This window comes from Hyperolius riggenbachi, chromosome 4 (assembly GCF_040937935.1).
Source record: "Hyperolius riggenbachi isolate aHypRig1 chromosome 4, aHypRig1.pri, whole genome shotgun sequence".
NCBI classification, from domain to species: domain Eukaryota; kingdom Metazoa; phylum Chordata; class Amphibia; order Anura; family Hyperoliidae; genus Hyperolius; species Hyperolius riggenbachi.
In genome coordinates this window covers 277,230,427-277,248,484 of record NC_090649.1, presented here as the reverse complement: position 1 = coordinate 277,248,484, position 18,058 = coordinate 277,230,427, and the positions used below count along the sequence as shown (strand labels likewise).

The 18,058-nt window shown below is 45.0% G+C and overlaps 1 protein-coding gene across 2 annotated transcripts in view; it reads left to right on the top strand.

Annotated features, from left to right (window-relative positions):
* Nucleotides 1-266: 266 nt before the first annotated feature.
* REV3L (REV3 like, DNA directed polymerase zeta catalytic subunit) overlaps nucleotides 267-18,058 on the top strand; it is a 235,884-nt gene continuing 218,092 nt past the window's right edge. For both annotated transcript variants that reach the window (XM_068231311.1, XM_068231310.1), the window contains exon 1: nucleotides 267-926. In XM_068231311.1, the coding sequence (XP_068087412.1) occupies nucleotides 788-926 (139 nt within the window). In that variant the 5' untranslated portion in view covers nucleotides 267-787. The remainder of the gene's footprint in view (nucleotides 927-18,058) is intronic.

Here is an 18,058-nt window from a genome sequence, read left to right as displayed (position 1 = left end):
GCATCTGACATGAAGCAGCTGCGGTGCTCAGTAGGTGAAGGAGGGGGGGGGGGGGCGCACATGGAGCATACACAGCGCTTCCTGTCCCACCCCCGTTCCGCAGCCCCTCCTCCGCTCCCGCTGTGTGCGGCCTCTAGCACAGCAAGGGTTACTACTACTGCAACAAACGTACGGTGCCTGCCCACTGCTAGAACCTCACCCACTATGTGTACCGAGGTCACGCCCACTTTCAACCTCCCCCATCCTGTCACTCTCCCTCCCCGTGACGTCACCATCATGGCAACAACAGCTGCGGCCGCTGCAGCCCGAGCCGTGATCGGAAGAACAGCGAGTGTGGCCCGGGGGGGAGCGTGAGGACCGGCGCGGGGGCGCGCTCGCAGTCTGAGGCTCCCGGGACATGCCGCGTGTGAGCGGACTGCGCACGTGACACTGCGCTGGCACGTCCAGCTTCCAGAGAGGGGAGGTAGAGGGCCCGCTTATAGCAGAGGGAGAGAGACTTCTATTCTATCTGTAGAGAATTCTATAGCAGAACTCATGTGTACGCGACCATGGAGGAATAGAGCGGATATATGGGACTTGGTGATTATTATGCCCACAGATAACAGTCTGTCAATGTGTGCTGAGAAATGTAAACATATGTCCTCTATGTAGGTCCTGTAACAGTATCCTCAGCGTTATTTTTAGGTGACCCTTTCATGTGGCACTCTGTGTTGGGCCCACTCTGGTAGGGGGTTGCAAAGAAGAACAGGGGTTTGTTGCCCTGGGTAGGGGGCTCAGCCACGGGAAGATGTTCTCCCTGCGTCTGGTGACCGCAGACTATTATTTGGCTGCTCCGCTTCCTGGCTTGGATGTCACCAAATCCAATTTCAGAGACTACGACGTGCGAAGAGTGCCAGTGGTCAGAGTGTTTGGAGCCACTCCAGCAGGTAAGAACTGGACATATGCACTCAAGGCTTAAGCCTGGTACACACATCCAATTTTTATTGGCCAATTTTACTACTTCCATGTAGTATGAGGTTGAAGAGATTGTGTAGGTAATTTCTCATACTACATACACATAGTAAAATTGGCCAGTGGTTGGCCAATCAAAATTGGAGGTGTACCAGGCTTTAGGTTGCCCAAGGGCATGCAGTTTTATTTGTGTGTGCTGGTTGTCTGGGAAGAGCATGAGCTGGCTGTGACAGATGGACTTCCTGAAAATTTTGGACTGGATTACTGAAATGTGTGTCTCACTGTTGGTATCGGAGTAAAGCCTGTCGTCGAGCTGTATAGGAAATCCTTCTAGACCTAGAAGCACCAATAGCTGTTTTAATCCATGCAAGAGAGCAGCTTGAATTTCCACTATGTATTTTTGCTGCACAGGAAGTGGCGAAGGCTGATCCAAAACTTTTTACACAAGGCTAAACAAATTTAGAAAGGTAATGATTATTTACCATATACCTTTATTAATAAAGCTGTCAATCAATAAATCATTGCCTTTCCAAACCTGATTATCCTTGTGAAAAGTTCCAGTTTAACCCTCCTGACTATGTTTTGGTTATTGTAATGCAAAAAGACAGGCAAGTTGAATTTTAGATCACTTCCCTGTTTTTTTTTTGTTTTGTTTTTTTAAACAAACCTGGATGTAGCCTATGAGCACATGTTGCAGGCAGAAATTGATTTGGGCAAGCTTTCTTGAAACTGCATGGGTTATACAGTAATAAGAATATATTGATATAAATGCATGTGTTTTCATCAGGTGTAGGAATTTCATTGCCTACTGTATAAGTCACTCCTTATTTTTGGCACAATATTTTACAACCAGACACAATGGCTCTACAGTTGTGTACAATAGATGTACAGGCGGCTGTCATAATCTACCAGACACGCACAAGCATGCGACTTGTGGACAGACCAAGAAGGTTTCTGCTTTGCTCAACTGTGAATTGTGTTCTTGATGCATTGCTTGGTCCATGAAATCCCCAAGGTGGCTTGCTCAGCAATACCAATATTAATAAAGATGTTTATGCAGCATTTTATTGTCTGTGTCTGCCCTGAATCAGCATGGTGTTCATGCTAAGGTAATTTAGGAGAAATCTTTGCTGTTTAAGAAAAAAAAAAATGTCTTTGTTGTCTGCAATGTAAATAGTGACATCCTATTTGTGTATTTGTGAACATCTGCCTTTTTAAATCTGGGTGCTGACATGTTAAAAAAACAAAACAAAACCTCTGTTATTTTAGCACATGGAAGGAATACAGCATCTTTTGTGTATCTGCATAGGAAGCTTAATAAAGGCAGCATAAAAGAGGCTTGCAGAACCTCACATGACCTGCTGAGGAATGAGATGGGAACAGCCTCTCTTGCATAGAGGTGTTATGCAGAGGACAAGCAGTGTTGTACCTCCCACACAGTCATGACACTGATAATGATTCTGGTGTATACTTGTGATTACCTGCAAACACTGATTTATAATGCTTTTGCTCTTGTCATTCTAAATCTAGACCTTTTTAAGATTTTGTAATTTATTTACAGTAATGATACCTAACAACCATTATTAGCATAGTAACAGGGCAAAAAATGGTAATACTCACGTTCATGGGACATGGTATTGTGTGCGGCCTGTAGCCATATTTTAGGTACACTGTGATGGCAAACCTTATTTCATTTTGCTGATATGTACTATGCATGTATAAATCTTGCGTGGGAATCACAGCTATTCCATAGGATTCTTACAGAGACCGATTTGAGAGTGTACAGGTTTGCTTCCAGTCAGTGAATAATTGGTGTTATTCTGCTGTTTGTGTGATAGAGACCTTGGGATCTGACTATACCGATATAAAGAGTCACGTAATCAGCAAGGTTTATGCTTGTTTGCTGCTCCTTCCTTTGACAGCGTTTATGCAATAACATAATACATATGTTGTGGAATGAGCAGTAGAGTTTAGTGAAGATTTCTGGGCATCATTAAAGAGTAGTGACATCAGAATCATTTATTTTGCCAAGTACAAAGGGGAGATGTACCCGGAATTGATTTTGGCTCATACAGGTTCTGGAAGAAGAGGACATATAATAGAATGTATTAAATCATTCTGGATACCCACTTTTATGATAAAGAGAACTTTAGTTGAAGTTGGGTTGGGTTCAGAATCACACACTTAAAGGGACTCCCGAGCACCTCTCATGGGTATGCCTTTAAAGAGACTCCGACCAGTACTGCAAAGTACTTAGAGATTCATACCTTTCTGTAGCTTGTGCTCTCCTTTTTCATTTGATGCCTGAATCGCCATTCTACACCAAATAGTTTTCCTTCAACTTAAAAATCGCGGCTGTCATCTTGGCTATGTTATAACTTCCGGGTCACCCCTGTTTTCTCTGTTAGAGAAGTGCATCACTGAATGAAGCAGGAAGAGGAAGTGACACGCATGGCCATTGCAAGAGGCCTCTCCAGAGGGGTCATAGCACGACTTTGTTGGAAGTCATCTGGCTTAAAGGCATACCCATAAGAGATGCTCAGAGTCCCTTTAAAAGAGAGGTAAGCCTCTAGATCCTAATGAGGCTTTACACGGGGGACCAAAGGATGCCATGGAAGCCTTGTTAGGATCCAGAAGCTTCCCTCTAAGTACAGCAAAGTCCCCCTGTATCTGGCACAGGCAGAGATTACTTGATGCCAGATACGTGTGCTTGCCGGTTGCTTGTGCAACTGGACGAAAAAGCACAAACCGCATTGGCTAAGGTGACAAGTCGGAAAGCCGAAGAGAGCTGCAGGAAGGGTAGAAGACGGCACCTGGAGGATTGGTGAGTATTTTCTACCCTACAATGCCCTGCAAACGCCCCAAAGCACTATCCCCATTATCCCCCTCAGGCATGCCGGTTAGTTGAGACGTCCGGTTGCCAGAATTCCGGATAACGTGGGACTTTGCAGTACAGAATATGATTTTGTACCCAAGCTGTGGCTCAGGTACAGTTTTTAAGTTTGCTGGTTTTGGCATCAGAAACACTCCCTGTATCTATATATATTGCTGTATATTGGAATGAAACCCTTCCCTCCCAGCAATGTCACAGCTTAGGCTGTTTTATGCAGATTTCTCCTCCCACAGCATTCTGGGAAACCAGGTGGTCTCGGCAGCTGACGGTGCTGGGGCAACCTCATTAGGATTCAGAGGCTTTCAACCCTCCTGGGGTAAGTACCCCATAGGGGCACTTTTTCCCCCTTACAGATTCTCTTTAAAGAGACTCTATAATATAAAAAACATCCCCTCCCCCTTACCTCTGGAGGGGGAAGCCTCAGGCTCCTAATGATGCTTCCCCCATCCTTGTAGCTGCAGGTAATCCAGCGCTGGCTCCCCCGAAGCCTCCCGCAATCCTCCCCCGGCCCTCCCCCGACAAGCCTGACAAGGGATGATTTATTTACCTCCCCGGGATCCATCGCAGGTGCAGTAGCGGCTCTTCCTTTGGGTAAGCCGGAAATAGCCAAACCCAATCGTATCCGCTCTACTGCGCAGGCGCAAAATGACTTGCGCCTGCACAGTAGAGCGGATCGATTAAGTTCGTTTATTTCCGCCTTACCCGAACACTGAATCCCAGAGAGGTAAATATTTACATCGCCGCACTTCAGAGGACCCGGGCAGGCTAACGGAGGCACTGAGGAGGACAGGGGAAGCCTCATTAGGATCCAGAGGCTTCTCCCTCCCGAGGTAAGTATTCCCCAGAGGGATTTTTTTATTACAGGTTTTCTTTAAATTGAGTGGAGGGAGACTACTGGTAACAGGGCAGCACATAATTGAGCAGCTTCCGATGCAAAGGATAAGTGCTAGATGTGTGTGTTCGTTGTAGAGATCCATCATGCCACCTCACCTGAATTCTCGCTATCATTTTGTACAAAGTTTTAGCTGGTACATAGGTTAATTCGGCCATACACTATTCAGTTTGTAGTAGGTTGGGAAAACCATATCAGTATCTTTTCCTGATCGTCTGTCCATCATACTGCTGCAGTTCAAAGCTGTGCAGCCATTAAAAGTGTACCACTCCTGTTCTTGGCCCTCTCTTGGCCCATTCTCCCTCCCCTCCTTCACTGCACTCAATTTAAGAAACAAATGGCCTTTTCTGATCAATATCCAATTGATAAAACGATTGAATATTAATCAAGAGTGTCTGGGCCCCTCCAGCCCCCTTCAGGCTAATCAGTCCCTCCCTGTCCTTTTCCGCCACCTGGATCTTCTGCTATGAGTCCCGGTAATTCAGCCAGTCAGCGCAGTCCGGCCGCGTGCCGCTTCCACAGCTAGGAGCTTTCTGCATCTGCGCAATAGTACTGAGCAAGTGTAGTACGTTGCTGGTGGCAGAGTGTGGGCAGTGTTCTCCCCAGGCTCTTTTAGCCGGGTGCTCCACCCGGCTAGTTTTAGTGAGAACACGACTGTCATCGGCTCACCTCCTCCTATGCTATATGCATAGAAGCACCAGCCCTGCATTCTCTCATATTGCCCCACCCGGCTACTTTTTCATGGCATCCGGCTGGAAAAAATTTCCGTGGATAACACTGGTGTGCATGCGCACTGCGCCCGACTGGCTCAAGTGCCTGCACCCATAGCAGAAGATCCAGATGGCGGAGGAGGACAGCGAGGGACTGATTAGCCTGAAGGGGGCTGGAGGAAGCCCCAGGTATGTATACAATTTTCATCTGTCTCAGGTTTACTTTAAGTTACACATTAATACTATACTCTACATATGCACTCCCCACAGAGCTTCAGGGAATCCACTGAGAATATTGTGCACATAAAACAGGTGTTGTCGATCACCCATAAACCTGGTTCAGATTGTACATGTAAATTGTGTAATAGAGGAAGAATCCCCTCATTCTCCTGCAGAGTACCAGCACATCACTCTTAAATGTACCCACAGTTACATTGCCTAGGGCCTGATAGATGTTCTTTGTTCCTGTCTGTACCTTTCTACAAGGACTAGTTTTAGGCCTCGTACACATCTATGCAGCACAGATGGCCGTACGATCGGAACGCACCGTGTACGATCGCACTCCGTTTGCGCTGCTACCCACTGCACTGCTGATCCCATGCATTGACAGTGAATGGGTCAGCTCTGCGCTTGTGGCAGAATGCATGCGGCAGTATGCAAGCGCATCATGGCACATCGTACTGCTGCACAGCACATTTGATGAGAACGGCAGAAGTGCTGTCTATACCCTTCTGCCATTCTTGCATGTTACCACGTCATACGCGCATTCCAAATGTGCACGGAAGCATGTATGATGTGACTGAGGCCTAAGTCTATGACTAAATGTATTAGAGGCAGAAGATCAGCTGGATAGCCAGGTAACTGGTATTGTTTAAAAGGGAATAAATATGGCAGCCTCCATATCGCTCTAAGTTCAGTTGTCTTTAAAAATTCCTTAGCGTTGGCTGTTAAGAAATGCATTTTATGTTACATACTTTCAATCAACAAGATTGTAATATGCAAATTAGGAGTCTGAGTCGGTGGAATCCTAACCTGAGGAGTCGGAGTTGGAGGATTTTTGTACCGACCCCACAGCCCTGGTTTAAAGCGCTAGCGGTTTAAAAAAACCGCTAGTGCTATTCTAGCCTATGGTATTGTTCTGACGGGCGTTTCGCGATTATCTTTAATCGCAAGTGAGTTACCTGCAGCATTTTTCCAATTCCATTCCATAGACCAACGATTCGTTTCAGGGCCCCGCAGTGTTCCCTTTGTCAAGGTAACAACGCAGAATGTTATGTTACCCTGAGACACAGGGGACCCCTTGGGGGCTCCAAAACGAATCGTTGGTCTATGGAATGGAATTGTCACGATTATTGAATAAAAGTTGACTTGGTCAACAGAGAGTGTGCGGACCTTCTGAATTTATTACTGATTACGCTTCTGGTCCTGCACCTCCACAGTGGTGCGCCATTCTTCTTCTGCTTGTGCAGCATTTTTCTGTCGATTCTGGAGGGATCGCCATTAGCATGTATAGAACTGCTAATCGTGATCGCTCCAAAACCGCAAATTTGGCCAGTGATTTTTTTTTTTACGCGTTACATCGCGGAAAAATCACCCTCAGAAAATGCTAACGCAAATTGCTAGCGTTTAGTGATTTCAGGTGTGAATGGTCCCTAAATATTTTTAAATCATTATTGTAAAAATTAAGCTTTTTTTTTTTTTTCTTTTCCCCCTCCCTCCTTCCTCCCTCTCCTTCCCTCCCCCCTGTGCCATCCTAAATCGCCATAGGACGGCGATCGGCACTCATCCCCGCCTCTCATAGGCATCAGCCTATGAGAGGCCATGCATTACGAGCGGCTCTAAGGGACAGTCAAGTGTCCCCCGTACAGTGCTGAAGGAGATGGCAGCGCTGTACAAATGTAAACAAAGGGGATTTCTTTCCCCTTTTGGTTCTGAATTGCGCCTAGCAGGCTGATCATGGAGCCCCGTGAACCGGCAGGGAACGATCGCACATGCACGTGTGCTTTCCCTGGTAAACTGCAGCTCCAGGACTTGACACCAATTGGTGTTAAGCCGCCTTGGGGCGGTCGTTAGGTAGTTAATCTATTGTGCGTACGCACCTTAAAGTATTTTACAGGGCTGTGGAGTTGGGGCAATTTTGGGTGCCTGGAGTCGGGAAAAAATGCACCGACTCCTAATGAATTTAAACTGTAATTAAAATAGAAAATATGATAACATGCAGGGCTGTGGAGTCGGTACAAAAATCTTCCAACTCCGACTCCTCAGTTAATGAAACCACGATTCCGACTCCGGGTGCCCAAAATTGCCCCGACTCTGACTCCTCAACTCCAACTCCACATCCCTGATAAAATGTTCTATTTCTCAGATAATAGTCACCATAAATAATTTATACATACAGTAATAGCAGTGCTTAGTCCACAAAAATGAAATAAACCAATCAAAATTAGTTACTTGTGCTGCTTCAATAAAGCAGTCCCCGTATTTTTAAAGTCAGATATACACATCTGATTGTGACTGTATATATGATGTGTACACAGGAATCATATCATTATATACTAAATAACATCTATGCTGTGAGTATAAAGCCTGATATGTAGCCGTGTCACTAATAGAGATGGTCAATGAGATAGAAATAATTCTGCATTTATTCTGATTTATGCAAATGTACTCTTTGCTCATGAAATCAAATAATTTTATATGTTAAAATTTGGTTTGGGGACTACGAATTTTTTTTTTTTTTTTTTTTTTAACCACTTCACCACTGAGGGGTTTTACCCCCTGAGCACCAGAGCAATTTTCACCTTTCAGCGCTCCTTCCATTCATTCGTCTATAACTTTATTATTACTTATCGCAATGAAATGAACTATATCTTGTTTTTTTCGCCACCAATTAGGCTTTCTTTAGGTGGGACATTATGCCAAGAATTATTTTTTTCTAAATGTGTTTTAATGGGAAAATAGGAAAAATGTGGGGAAAAAAATAATTATTTTTCAGTTTTCGGCCATTATAGTTTTTAAATAATGCATGCTACTGTAATTAAAACCCATGAAACGTATTTGCCCTTTTGTCCCGGTTATAAAACCATTTAAATTATGTCCCTATCACAATGTTTGGCGCCAATATTTTATTTGGAAATAAAGGTGCATTTTTTTCAGTTTTGCGTCCATCCCTAATTACAAGCCCATAGTTTATAAAGTAACAGTGTTATACCCTCTTGACATAAATATTTAAAAAGTTCAGTCCCTAAGGTAACTATTTATGTATTTTTTTTTAATTGTAAATTTTTTAATTTTTTTTTAATTACAAAAAAAAAAAAAAAATGGGGAGTGTGGGAGGTAATGAGTTAATTTTATGTGTAAAAGTCATTTCCTTCCATGCCAATGTCAGCATACTACGGGGTTAGTCCCGCCCTGTAACCCCTCCAGGACCTGTCCATATAAATTTTGCACACTCCCACCCCCAGTTGCTTTTTTTTCTCGTCCTCCTCCAGGACTGTCACTAGGCTTATTTCCCAAGTAAATTTTGTTATATTCTAGCATTTCTTTTTCCGATTTTTATTTTTTGCCTCACCTGCTGCTCTCTTGGCAGCCATCCACGCAGCCCCTCACTGTGTGAAGTCCCCGCTGTTTCACCTTAAACAGGTGTAGGCGCTGGGATAACCCCCTCTTTCTGCTGATCTTTCTGGGGGTAAAGGTTGTACAGAGTTGTGCTGTAAATCAGCGCCGACAGGGAGTAGGCAGCTGCAGTAAGGCTATGTGTTCCACGCTGGAGTGCAAGGAGACTTCCGGGAGGAAGTGATGTCATCTCTGCACTTCCTGTTTTCGGCAAGGAAGGAGATTCAAATAGCAGGGGAGCTCAGTAAGCAGAGACGTCGGACATTGCTCTGGGGCAGTGGAGTACGCTGAGGGGACTGTGCCTGGCAGACTGCTGAGCAGGTAAGCGGCACACAGAGCGGCGGACTAGTGAGTGTTTAGTCGCTCTGGTGTCCCATGCTGATGTCTATCTGCTTATACATTTAGGTCTTTGCTGAGGATTGGTACTGATATTTGGCTGTACTTGCTGTCAAGATCCTAATCTCTACAGTGACTGTGTTATAGGTGCGTAACAATAGGTTTTTGCTCTACCTGCAAGCTCTCACTTAAAAACTGCATCATTAGCCTCATCTAATGTCTCACATGTGTATTTGTAGATTACTCTGCATGAGTGAGATATGGATTCGGTGGCTGCTGCCTACGAAACAGATCAGCATGGAAATGATAGGTGGGGCACGGTGATATATATACATTTATTTATTTTTAAAAAAATTTTTTGTTTTTGAGGCACTTTTTACTAACAGAAATTTATATTTCTGTTTTGTTCCCTATGCAGTTCCTCCCAACCTGAAGAAAATCCGTCTGCATCAAAGCGCGGATCCTCTTCAAGATCTAGTAAAACTCGATCAAATAGAGGTTCTCAAAGTCACGATAGAAGTCATAAGGAATTGAAAAAGTGTTGGGCTTGTGGCCGAGAATGTATGCCAGGGAAACTGGTCTGCTCAGAATGCTTTTACTCCATTCCGGTTGAGGAAGAGCCGACAGGAGAATTTAAAAATCTTGTAAAGGAGATTGTGCAGCAATCCTTGGCTGAGCACGCCCATACGTCTGCAGCACATACGCGTGATTCAGACCCTGACCAGCCTGAGGAAGAGGATGGTCTGGCTGTAGGATTTGACTTTTCTCTGGTTACACCCTTTGTTAAGTCTGTTAGACAGGCCTTGCAATGGGAAGAGGAAGAGGAACCACAGTCGAAACGACGTCGCTTTTTCCCGCATCTTAAAAAGAAGCCCTTAGCATTCCCTGTAATGGAAAAGATTACTGAACTAATTCAGGACGAATGGTCCAAACCAGAGAGAAAAGTGTCCATGTCAAATCGTTTTTCAAAATTATATCCTATGGAGGGTGAAATTATAACACAGCTAGACAGCCCACCTGCTGTTGATGCTTCCGTTATCAGATTAGCAAAACACGTGACACTACCTCTTGAAGACGTGGTATCCTTCAAGGAACCCTTAGAGAGAAAGGTGGATACGGATCTTAAAAGAGCCTATAGTTCTATGGGATCTGTGTGTAAACCCGCAATTGCACTAACAGCTGTGTCTCGCGCATTAAGAGTATGGACGGAGAATCTGGAGGGAGCTATTCAAGATAATGTAGATCGAAAGACTCTAATCAAGGCGTTGGAGGAATTCAAATTAGCCTCAGACTATGTAGGTGAAGCTGCTATTGACATAATTAGAGTGGCAACACGCGCAATTTTGCATACAGTAACAGCTAAAAGGGCCATGTGGCTACGTCCCTGGGCAGCAGATACTAATTCCAAGACGGCATGGTGCAAGATCCCGTATGACGGAAAAAATCTGTTTGGTCCAAAGATGGACACTGCTATTTCAAGAGTAACAGGGGGAAAATCGGGCCTTCTTCCCCAGGAAAGACGCCAGAGGAAAACTAGGCCCAACGATAGAAGGTCGTTCCAGAATAAGTTTAGAGATTATAAGTCCAACAGAGGTTCCCAGTCCTTTCGTAGAAACTGGCAGAGTACGCAATCAAACCTTTCAAAATTCAACAAACAGAAAGGAGCCAGTGTTAATACACAGTCCACAAAGTCCTTCTGATGCGGGGCCCGCCCACAGGGAGCCGGTAGGGGGGCGACTCCAGATGTATGCACAACTGTGGGCAGAAAACATAAAGGACCCTTGGGTCATAAATACAGTATCATGGGGCCATTCTTGGAACTTCAAAAGAGAACCCTCCTTACCACACTTCATACCCACGTCTCTACCAAGATCGCCACAGAAGCTAGAGATCCTAAATCAATATGTACAGGAATTAGTGGACAAGAAGGCAATCATAGAAGTAGAGCAAGAGCAAAGATTTCAGGGACTTTACTCCCCGTTGTTCTTCGTGACAAAGAAGTCGGGTCAGTTACGCCCAGTATTAGATCTACGTTTTCTAAACGACCACATACAACAGGAGAAATTCAAGATGGAATCATTACAGACAATCATACCAACGATCCAATTAAAGGACTGGATGATAGCAATAGACCTAGCAGATGCGTACCTACACATACCAATACACAGGATGTTTCAAAAATACCTCAGATTTTCGATAGGGGAGAGACACTATCAGTTCAGGGTACTACCCTTCGGCATCTGTACTGCCCCGAGAACGTTTACAAAAATACTGATCACGATTATTGCTTTACTCAGGTGTCAGGGTCTCCACGCTCACCACTACCTGGACGACATCCTACTGGTGGCATCATCCGAAATAATTCTATTGCAACACAAACAGTTACTGTTACAGACTTTACAGAGGTTCGGCTGGTTGGTAAATTGGCAGAAAAGCAAACCCAGACCAACACAGAGGATTTTGTTCCTGGGAGCGGAGATAGACACGAATGCAAATGCAGTCAAGTTACCTACAGAAAAGCTGGAAGCTATCATCACAAAGGTACTAAGTCTACAGAGAGTAACCCACATATCAGCAAGGCAATGTTTGGCACTAATAGGGATGTTTTCAGCCTCCATACCGATGGTAAAATGGGCAAGGTGGAACATGCGTGCCTTCCAGAAGGGATTTCTGGACCAATGGAGGGGCACAGACTATCAGCAGCGGATCAAGATCTTTCCCAGGATGAGGGACGAACTCGTTTGGTGGAGCAACAGAACAAACCTCCTCAACTATCAGCAGTTAATACCTTCGCCGCCAGTCATAATAACGACAGACGCAAGTCGGTGGGGTTGGGGTGCTCACCTAGAGAACAGCTTTGCCCAGGGCAGATGGGACATGGATCCAGAGGATACCCCGGCGAACATCCTAGAGACGAGGGCAGCATTCAAAGCAATGTCACACTTTGCCTCTCAGATCACGAACAAGGGAGTGTTATTCAAAATGGACAATACAACAGCAGTTGCATATCTCCAGAACCAAGGAGGGACACGCAGTCGCACACTCCTGAGAGAGGTGGAACCTATAATGGCATGGGCACAGGAAAATTTACAATATCTTCGAGCAGTACATATTCCAGGTGTAAGGAACCAGATAGCGGACTCATTAAGTCGTCAATGGCTCGATTACAACGAGTGGAGCCTCAACAAGGAGGTATTCGATATGATCTGCAAGAGATGGGGAGAGCCACTAATAGACCTTATGGCGACACCGATGAACTCCAAGTGCAGGAAATTTTTTTCGAGGTACAAGTACCAACAGGCGGAGGGTTGGGACGCACTGTCGGTCCCATGGAATTTCAGCATAGCATATATATTCCCTCCAATTCCAATGATTCACAGGGTACTGAAGAAAGTACAACAGGAAGATGCTACAGTCTTGGCAGTACTTCCATACTGGCCTCGGAGGCCATGGTTTCCCTTACTGCAGAAACTAATATCAGCTCCCCCCATACCGTTACCGAATCGACCAGACTTGCTCTCCCAAAACAGGATTTTCCATCCACATCCGGAACTCCTCAGTTTGACGGCATGGAGACTGAGAGGAAGAAGTTAGCAGAATTGGGATGTTCTACGGATGTTATCAACACCTTGCTCAAGGCAAGAAAGGGTACGACTAACGTTTCTTACCACAGAACTTGGAATAAATTCATTAAGTTTCTTGAGGAAGATAGTATACAAATAGAGGAGGTCCAAGTAACCACTATTTTGGCATTTTTACAGAAAGGAGTAGACATGGGTCTCAGTCTAAGCACCATCAAGACGCAAATATCGGCTTTATCAGCACTTACACATAAGAAGTGGGCAATTGAACCGCTAGTGGTCCAGTTTATTCAGGCAGTGACTAAAATAAGACCTCCAAAAAAGAACTGGTATACCCAGTGGGACCTACCACTAGTACTTAAAGCATTAACAAAAGTTCCTTTCGAACCAGTCGAGACTTGTACATTAGTTAATCTAACGTTGAAGGTAGTGTTTTTAACAGCAATTACCTCCGCAAGACGTGTCTGAGTTACAGGCCCTCAGTTGTGACCCTCCATACATACAATTCTTCCCGGACAGAGTGTCGTTGAGACCAATAGACGAATTCATTCCAAAGGTGTCAAGAACATATCACTTTAATCAGGAATGGAACTTACCAGCTTTCTCTGATGATACTTCAGAACTTCCAAACAGTCTCAATGTACCTGAATTATTGAGCAAATATATCCAAATGACTAAAGATTTTCGCAAAACAAGAAGATTGTTCGTAATTCCAACAGGTTATAGGAGAGGCCAAGCAGCTACAACCAAGACAATAGCTACGTGGTTGGTGAGGGCTATTAAAATGGCCTACAGTATTATGGGTAAAACGCCACCGGAAGAGGTCTCGGCACACTCCACGAGGTCGATATCAGCATCCTGGGCAGCACTAGTGAAGGTGTCACCAGAAACGATATGCCGAGCTGCCAACTGGTCATCTCTGAATACATTCATCACACATTACAAGGTGGACCCTGGACTGTTGTCCACGGTTCAGTTTGGAAGGGAAGTGTTGTCTGCAGTGAAGATGACTAAAGATTAAATTATTATTTTTTTTTGATGTCTGTAAAGATATGAATTGATAATATCTTTGGTTACTTGTTAAACTTGAATAAATTGTTCTGCATCAAGAATATTCCCTCCCTTCAGTGTATGTATAGTTAAATCCCCGTAGTATGCTGACATTGGCATGGAAGGAAAACGGAAAATTGTATACTCACCTTTCGGTAATTTTCCTTTCCTTCCAATGACCATGTCAGCATACGAAGGGCCCACCCTTAGTTCTGTCTGACATTTGGACTAGTAAAAAAAGCAACTGGGGGTGGGAGTGTGCAAAATTTATATGGACAGGTCCTGGAGGGGTTACAGGGCGGGACTAACCCCGTAGTATGCTGACATGGTCATTGGAAGGAAAGGAAAATTACCGAAAGGTGAGTATACAATTTTCCGTTTTATTTGTACGTGAAAAATGTGTAGGGTGTAGTTCACTATTTGGCCACAAGATGGCCACAGTAACTTTTTGTTTTAATGCAACCTCCAAGCTTCCTTCCGGAAGCTTGGAGGAAGAATAAGGAGGCTGGACACGTGAGTTTTTTCTCACAATGATCGCGCTGCCCATAGGAGAGCAGCTGATCATTGCGGGGCTTAGATCAACGAACGGGAATGGATTTTCCCGTTCATTGATCTCTGGGCGGCGGCGTGTTTACTAGCGGCGGGCGGCGTGTTTACGAGCGGGAGCGCGGGCAGCGTCGGGAACGCGGAAAGTACGTGTTTCTCCGTCCCTGGTTTTTAAAGGATGGAAAAAGGGGCGGAGAAATACGTACGCGCGGGGGTAAAGTGGTTAATATACATACCTGGGGCTTCTTCCAGCCCCCTTCAGGCTAATCAGTCCCTCGCTGTCCACCTCCACCACCTGGATCTTCTGCAATGAGTCCTGGTAATTCAGCCAGTCAGCGCAGTTCGGCCGCACGCCGCTCCCACAGCCAGGAGCGTTCTGCACCTGCGCAATAGTGCTGCGCAGGTGTAGTACGCTCCCGGCGGCGGAGTGTGTGCATGCGCACTACGCCAGACTGGCTCAATTACCTGGACTCATTGCATAAGATCCAGGTGGCGGAGAAGGGCAGCGAGGGACTGATTAGCCTGAAGGGGGCTGGAGGAAGCCCCAGGTATGTATAAAAATTTAATCTGTCTCCGGTTTACTTTGTTACACAGTAGTACTATAATCTACATATGCACTCCCCACAGAGCTGCAGGGAATCCACTGAGAATGTTGTGCACATTGAACACAGAGGTGTTGTCTATCACCCATAAACCTGGTTCAGATTGTACATGAAGAATGTGTAATAGAGGAAGAATCTCCTTATTCCCTGCAGAGTACCTGCACATCATTCTTACATGTACCCACAGTTACATTGCCTAGGGCCTGATAGATGTTCTTTGTTCCGGTCTGTACCTTTTTTTCAAGTACTCTTACCAAGGACTAGTTTTAGTCTATGACTAAAGGGAATAAATATGGCAGTCTCCATATCCTTCTCACTTCAGTTGTCTTTTAAAATTCCTAAGCGTTGGCAGTTAAGAGACTAATTTCATGTTACATACTTTCAATCAACAAGGTTGTAATATGCAAATTAGAGGAGTCGGAGTCGAGGAGTCGGTGGAATCCTAAACTGAGAGGAGTCGGAGTCGGTGGATTTTTGTACCGACTCCACAGTCCTGGTATTTGAGACAGATCAGCAGGACAGCTAGGCAATTTAAAATGAAATAAATGCCGGGCTTCCATATCCCTCTCACTTTAGGTGTCTTTTAATGGAGCAGACCATGTGAGGTTTTTACAGCCATGGAACTTGGGTCCGTACACACGCTAGATTAAAGTCGCAGCAAACTATATTACCCCTGACAAAACGAAACAAGCCTTTCAAACGACGTCCACACACAGATATTCAATTAAATACTGTACACTCAAGTGGATGCAACATTTCACACTGCATGCATGCTGTGGAACAGTGTCGTTTGAACTATATTTTACATACTCGACAAACTGCCCAGATATCTGCCCAACAGTCTTTTAAGTTGATCTGCCAGTTGGATCAGGCAAAATGCTGGACAACAGTCGCTCATTATTGTCGTTTGGCTGAATTTTTTTGCAACTATTATCATCTGATACAGCAAAATCTGTTGTATGTCTGATGTTTCAGGGACAGTGTGTGTATATAGCTTTAAAGCACACCTGTAGTGAGAGGAATATGAAGCCTGACATATTTATTACCTTTCAAACAATGTAAATTGTCTGGCTGTCCTACTGATCGTCTGCCTCTAAAGATGGCCATACAGCTATAGATGGCTACCAGATCAACCATGAGATAGATCCCTCTCTGATCGAATCTGATCAGTGAGGGATCTATTGGCTATCCACACTCTGTACCCAGATTTTCAATACATTTCAGCATGTAATTGATTAATTCTGTGGAGCAGCCACTGGCTACCCAGGTCTGCCCCCCCCCCCCCCCCCCCCACACACACACACACAATCTGTGCTCCCCCGGGCAGCAGCACTCTCCCCTGTCCTGCTAGCACATGTCCTCCCATATCCAGTGGTTTACTTCAAGCGGTGGGTCACTTCTATCCTGTGTGCTCTTGTTATGTGACACAAGCTGAAGTTCAAACACTAGAGATCTGGTGTGTATGCGGCTGGCGTGTATGGTGCCAGGAATTCAGCTTGTGTCTCATGGCCAGAAAGAGAAGAGGACACAGGGGGAAGGAGGCCTGTGGTATGTAGTAAACCGTAGAACTGGTGAGAGTCATGCCAACCCTTTGCGCTAGTCATTGCCAAATCAAACGGCACTAGCAACTCGCTCCCGACTTGCCGCTGATCAAGCAAACTTTTCTGGCTGGACTAGCCACATGCTTGTTTCAGGTGTGTGATTCAGATAATACTGATGCTGAAAAGATCAGCTGGACAAAACACACTGGATTCAAACAAGCGTGTGTTGGACAGCTCTGTGGTATTGTTTTGAATGGAGTTTTACTGCTACTTGAGATGGAGTTTTTGTACTGCTGTAAATTGAATAAATGAGTTATCTTCCAATTGTTGGTCTGCTCATAGTATATGGACCCTCATCTCATCGATGTGCTCCTGATTTCTGTTAGTGAGGGGATCATCACTGACACACTACTCAGTGTATGTAGCCTGATCGCTAGGTCACTTTAATCAGGTGACATGACATTTTAAAAACCTTTAACAGCAGGTTCCATGCTTCTATCCTCTGTGAATCAAAGAGGTGCTTGCTCTCCAAACCTCATTGCATAACAAGGTTTATAGCAAACCTAAAGTGAAAATAAACTTATGAGATAAGTAATTTTATCAGTGGAGATCATTTTAAAGGAGACCTGAAACCAAAGGGGTCCAGCCCCGGGCCGCTCCTGTCTCCCGCTGGATGGCCCGGCACTGTGGCCGAGACGCACTTCGTCGTAACCCCCGTCGCTCCCACGGACGGGATTGTTTTGTGCCTGCGCAGTAGACACAAAGTGCTTGGCCTCATGGGGCCTGAAGGAAGCCCCAGGTAAGTCACAGGTACACTTTAAAGAGACTCCGTAACAAAAATTGCATCCTGTTTTTTTATCATCCTACAAGTTCCAAAAGCTATTCTAATGTGTTCTGGCTTACTGCAGCATGTTCTACTATCACCATCTCTGTAATAAATCAACTTATCTCTCTCTCGTCAGATTTGTCAGGCCTGTTTCTGGAAGGCTGCCAAGTTCTTCAGTGTTGTGGTTCTGCTATGAACTCCCCCATCCAGGCCCCTCTCTGCACACTGCCTGTGTGATATTTAGATTAGTGAAGCTTCTCTCTGTTCTATTATCTTTTACAAGCTGGATAAATCCTCCTCTGAGCTGGCTGGGCTTTCACATACTGAGGAATTACATACAGGCACAGCTGTCTGCACTCTGCAGGAAGAAACAGCCTGACACTTCAGTGGAAGATAGCTGCAGGGGGAAAGAAACCAGGGCTGTGGAGTCGGTCCAAAAATCCACCGACTCCGACTCCGACTCCTCAGTTTAGGATTCCACCGACTCCGACTCCACGACTCCGACTCCTTTAATT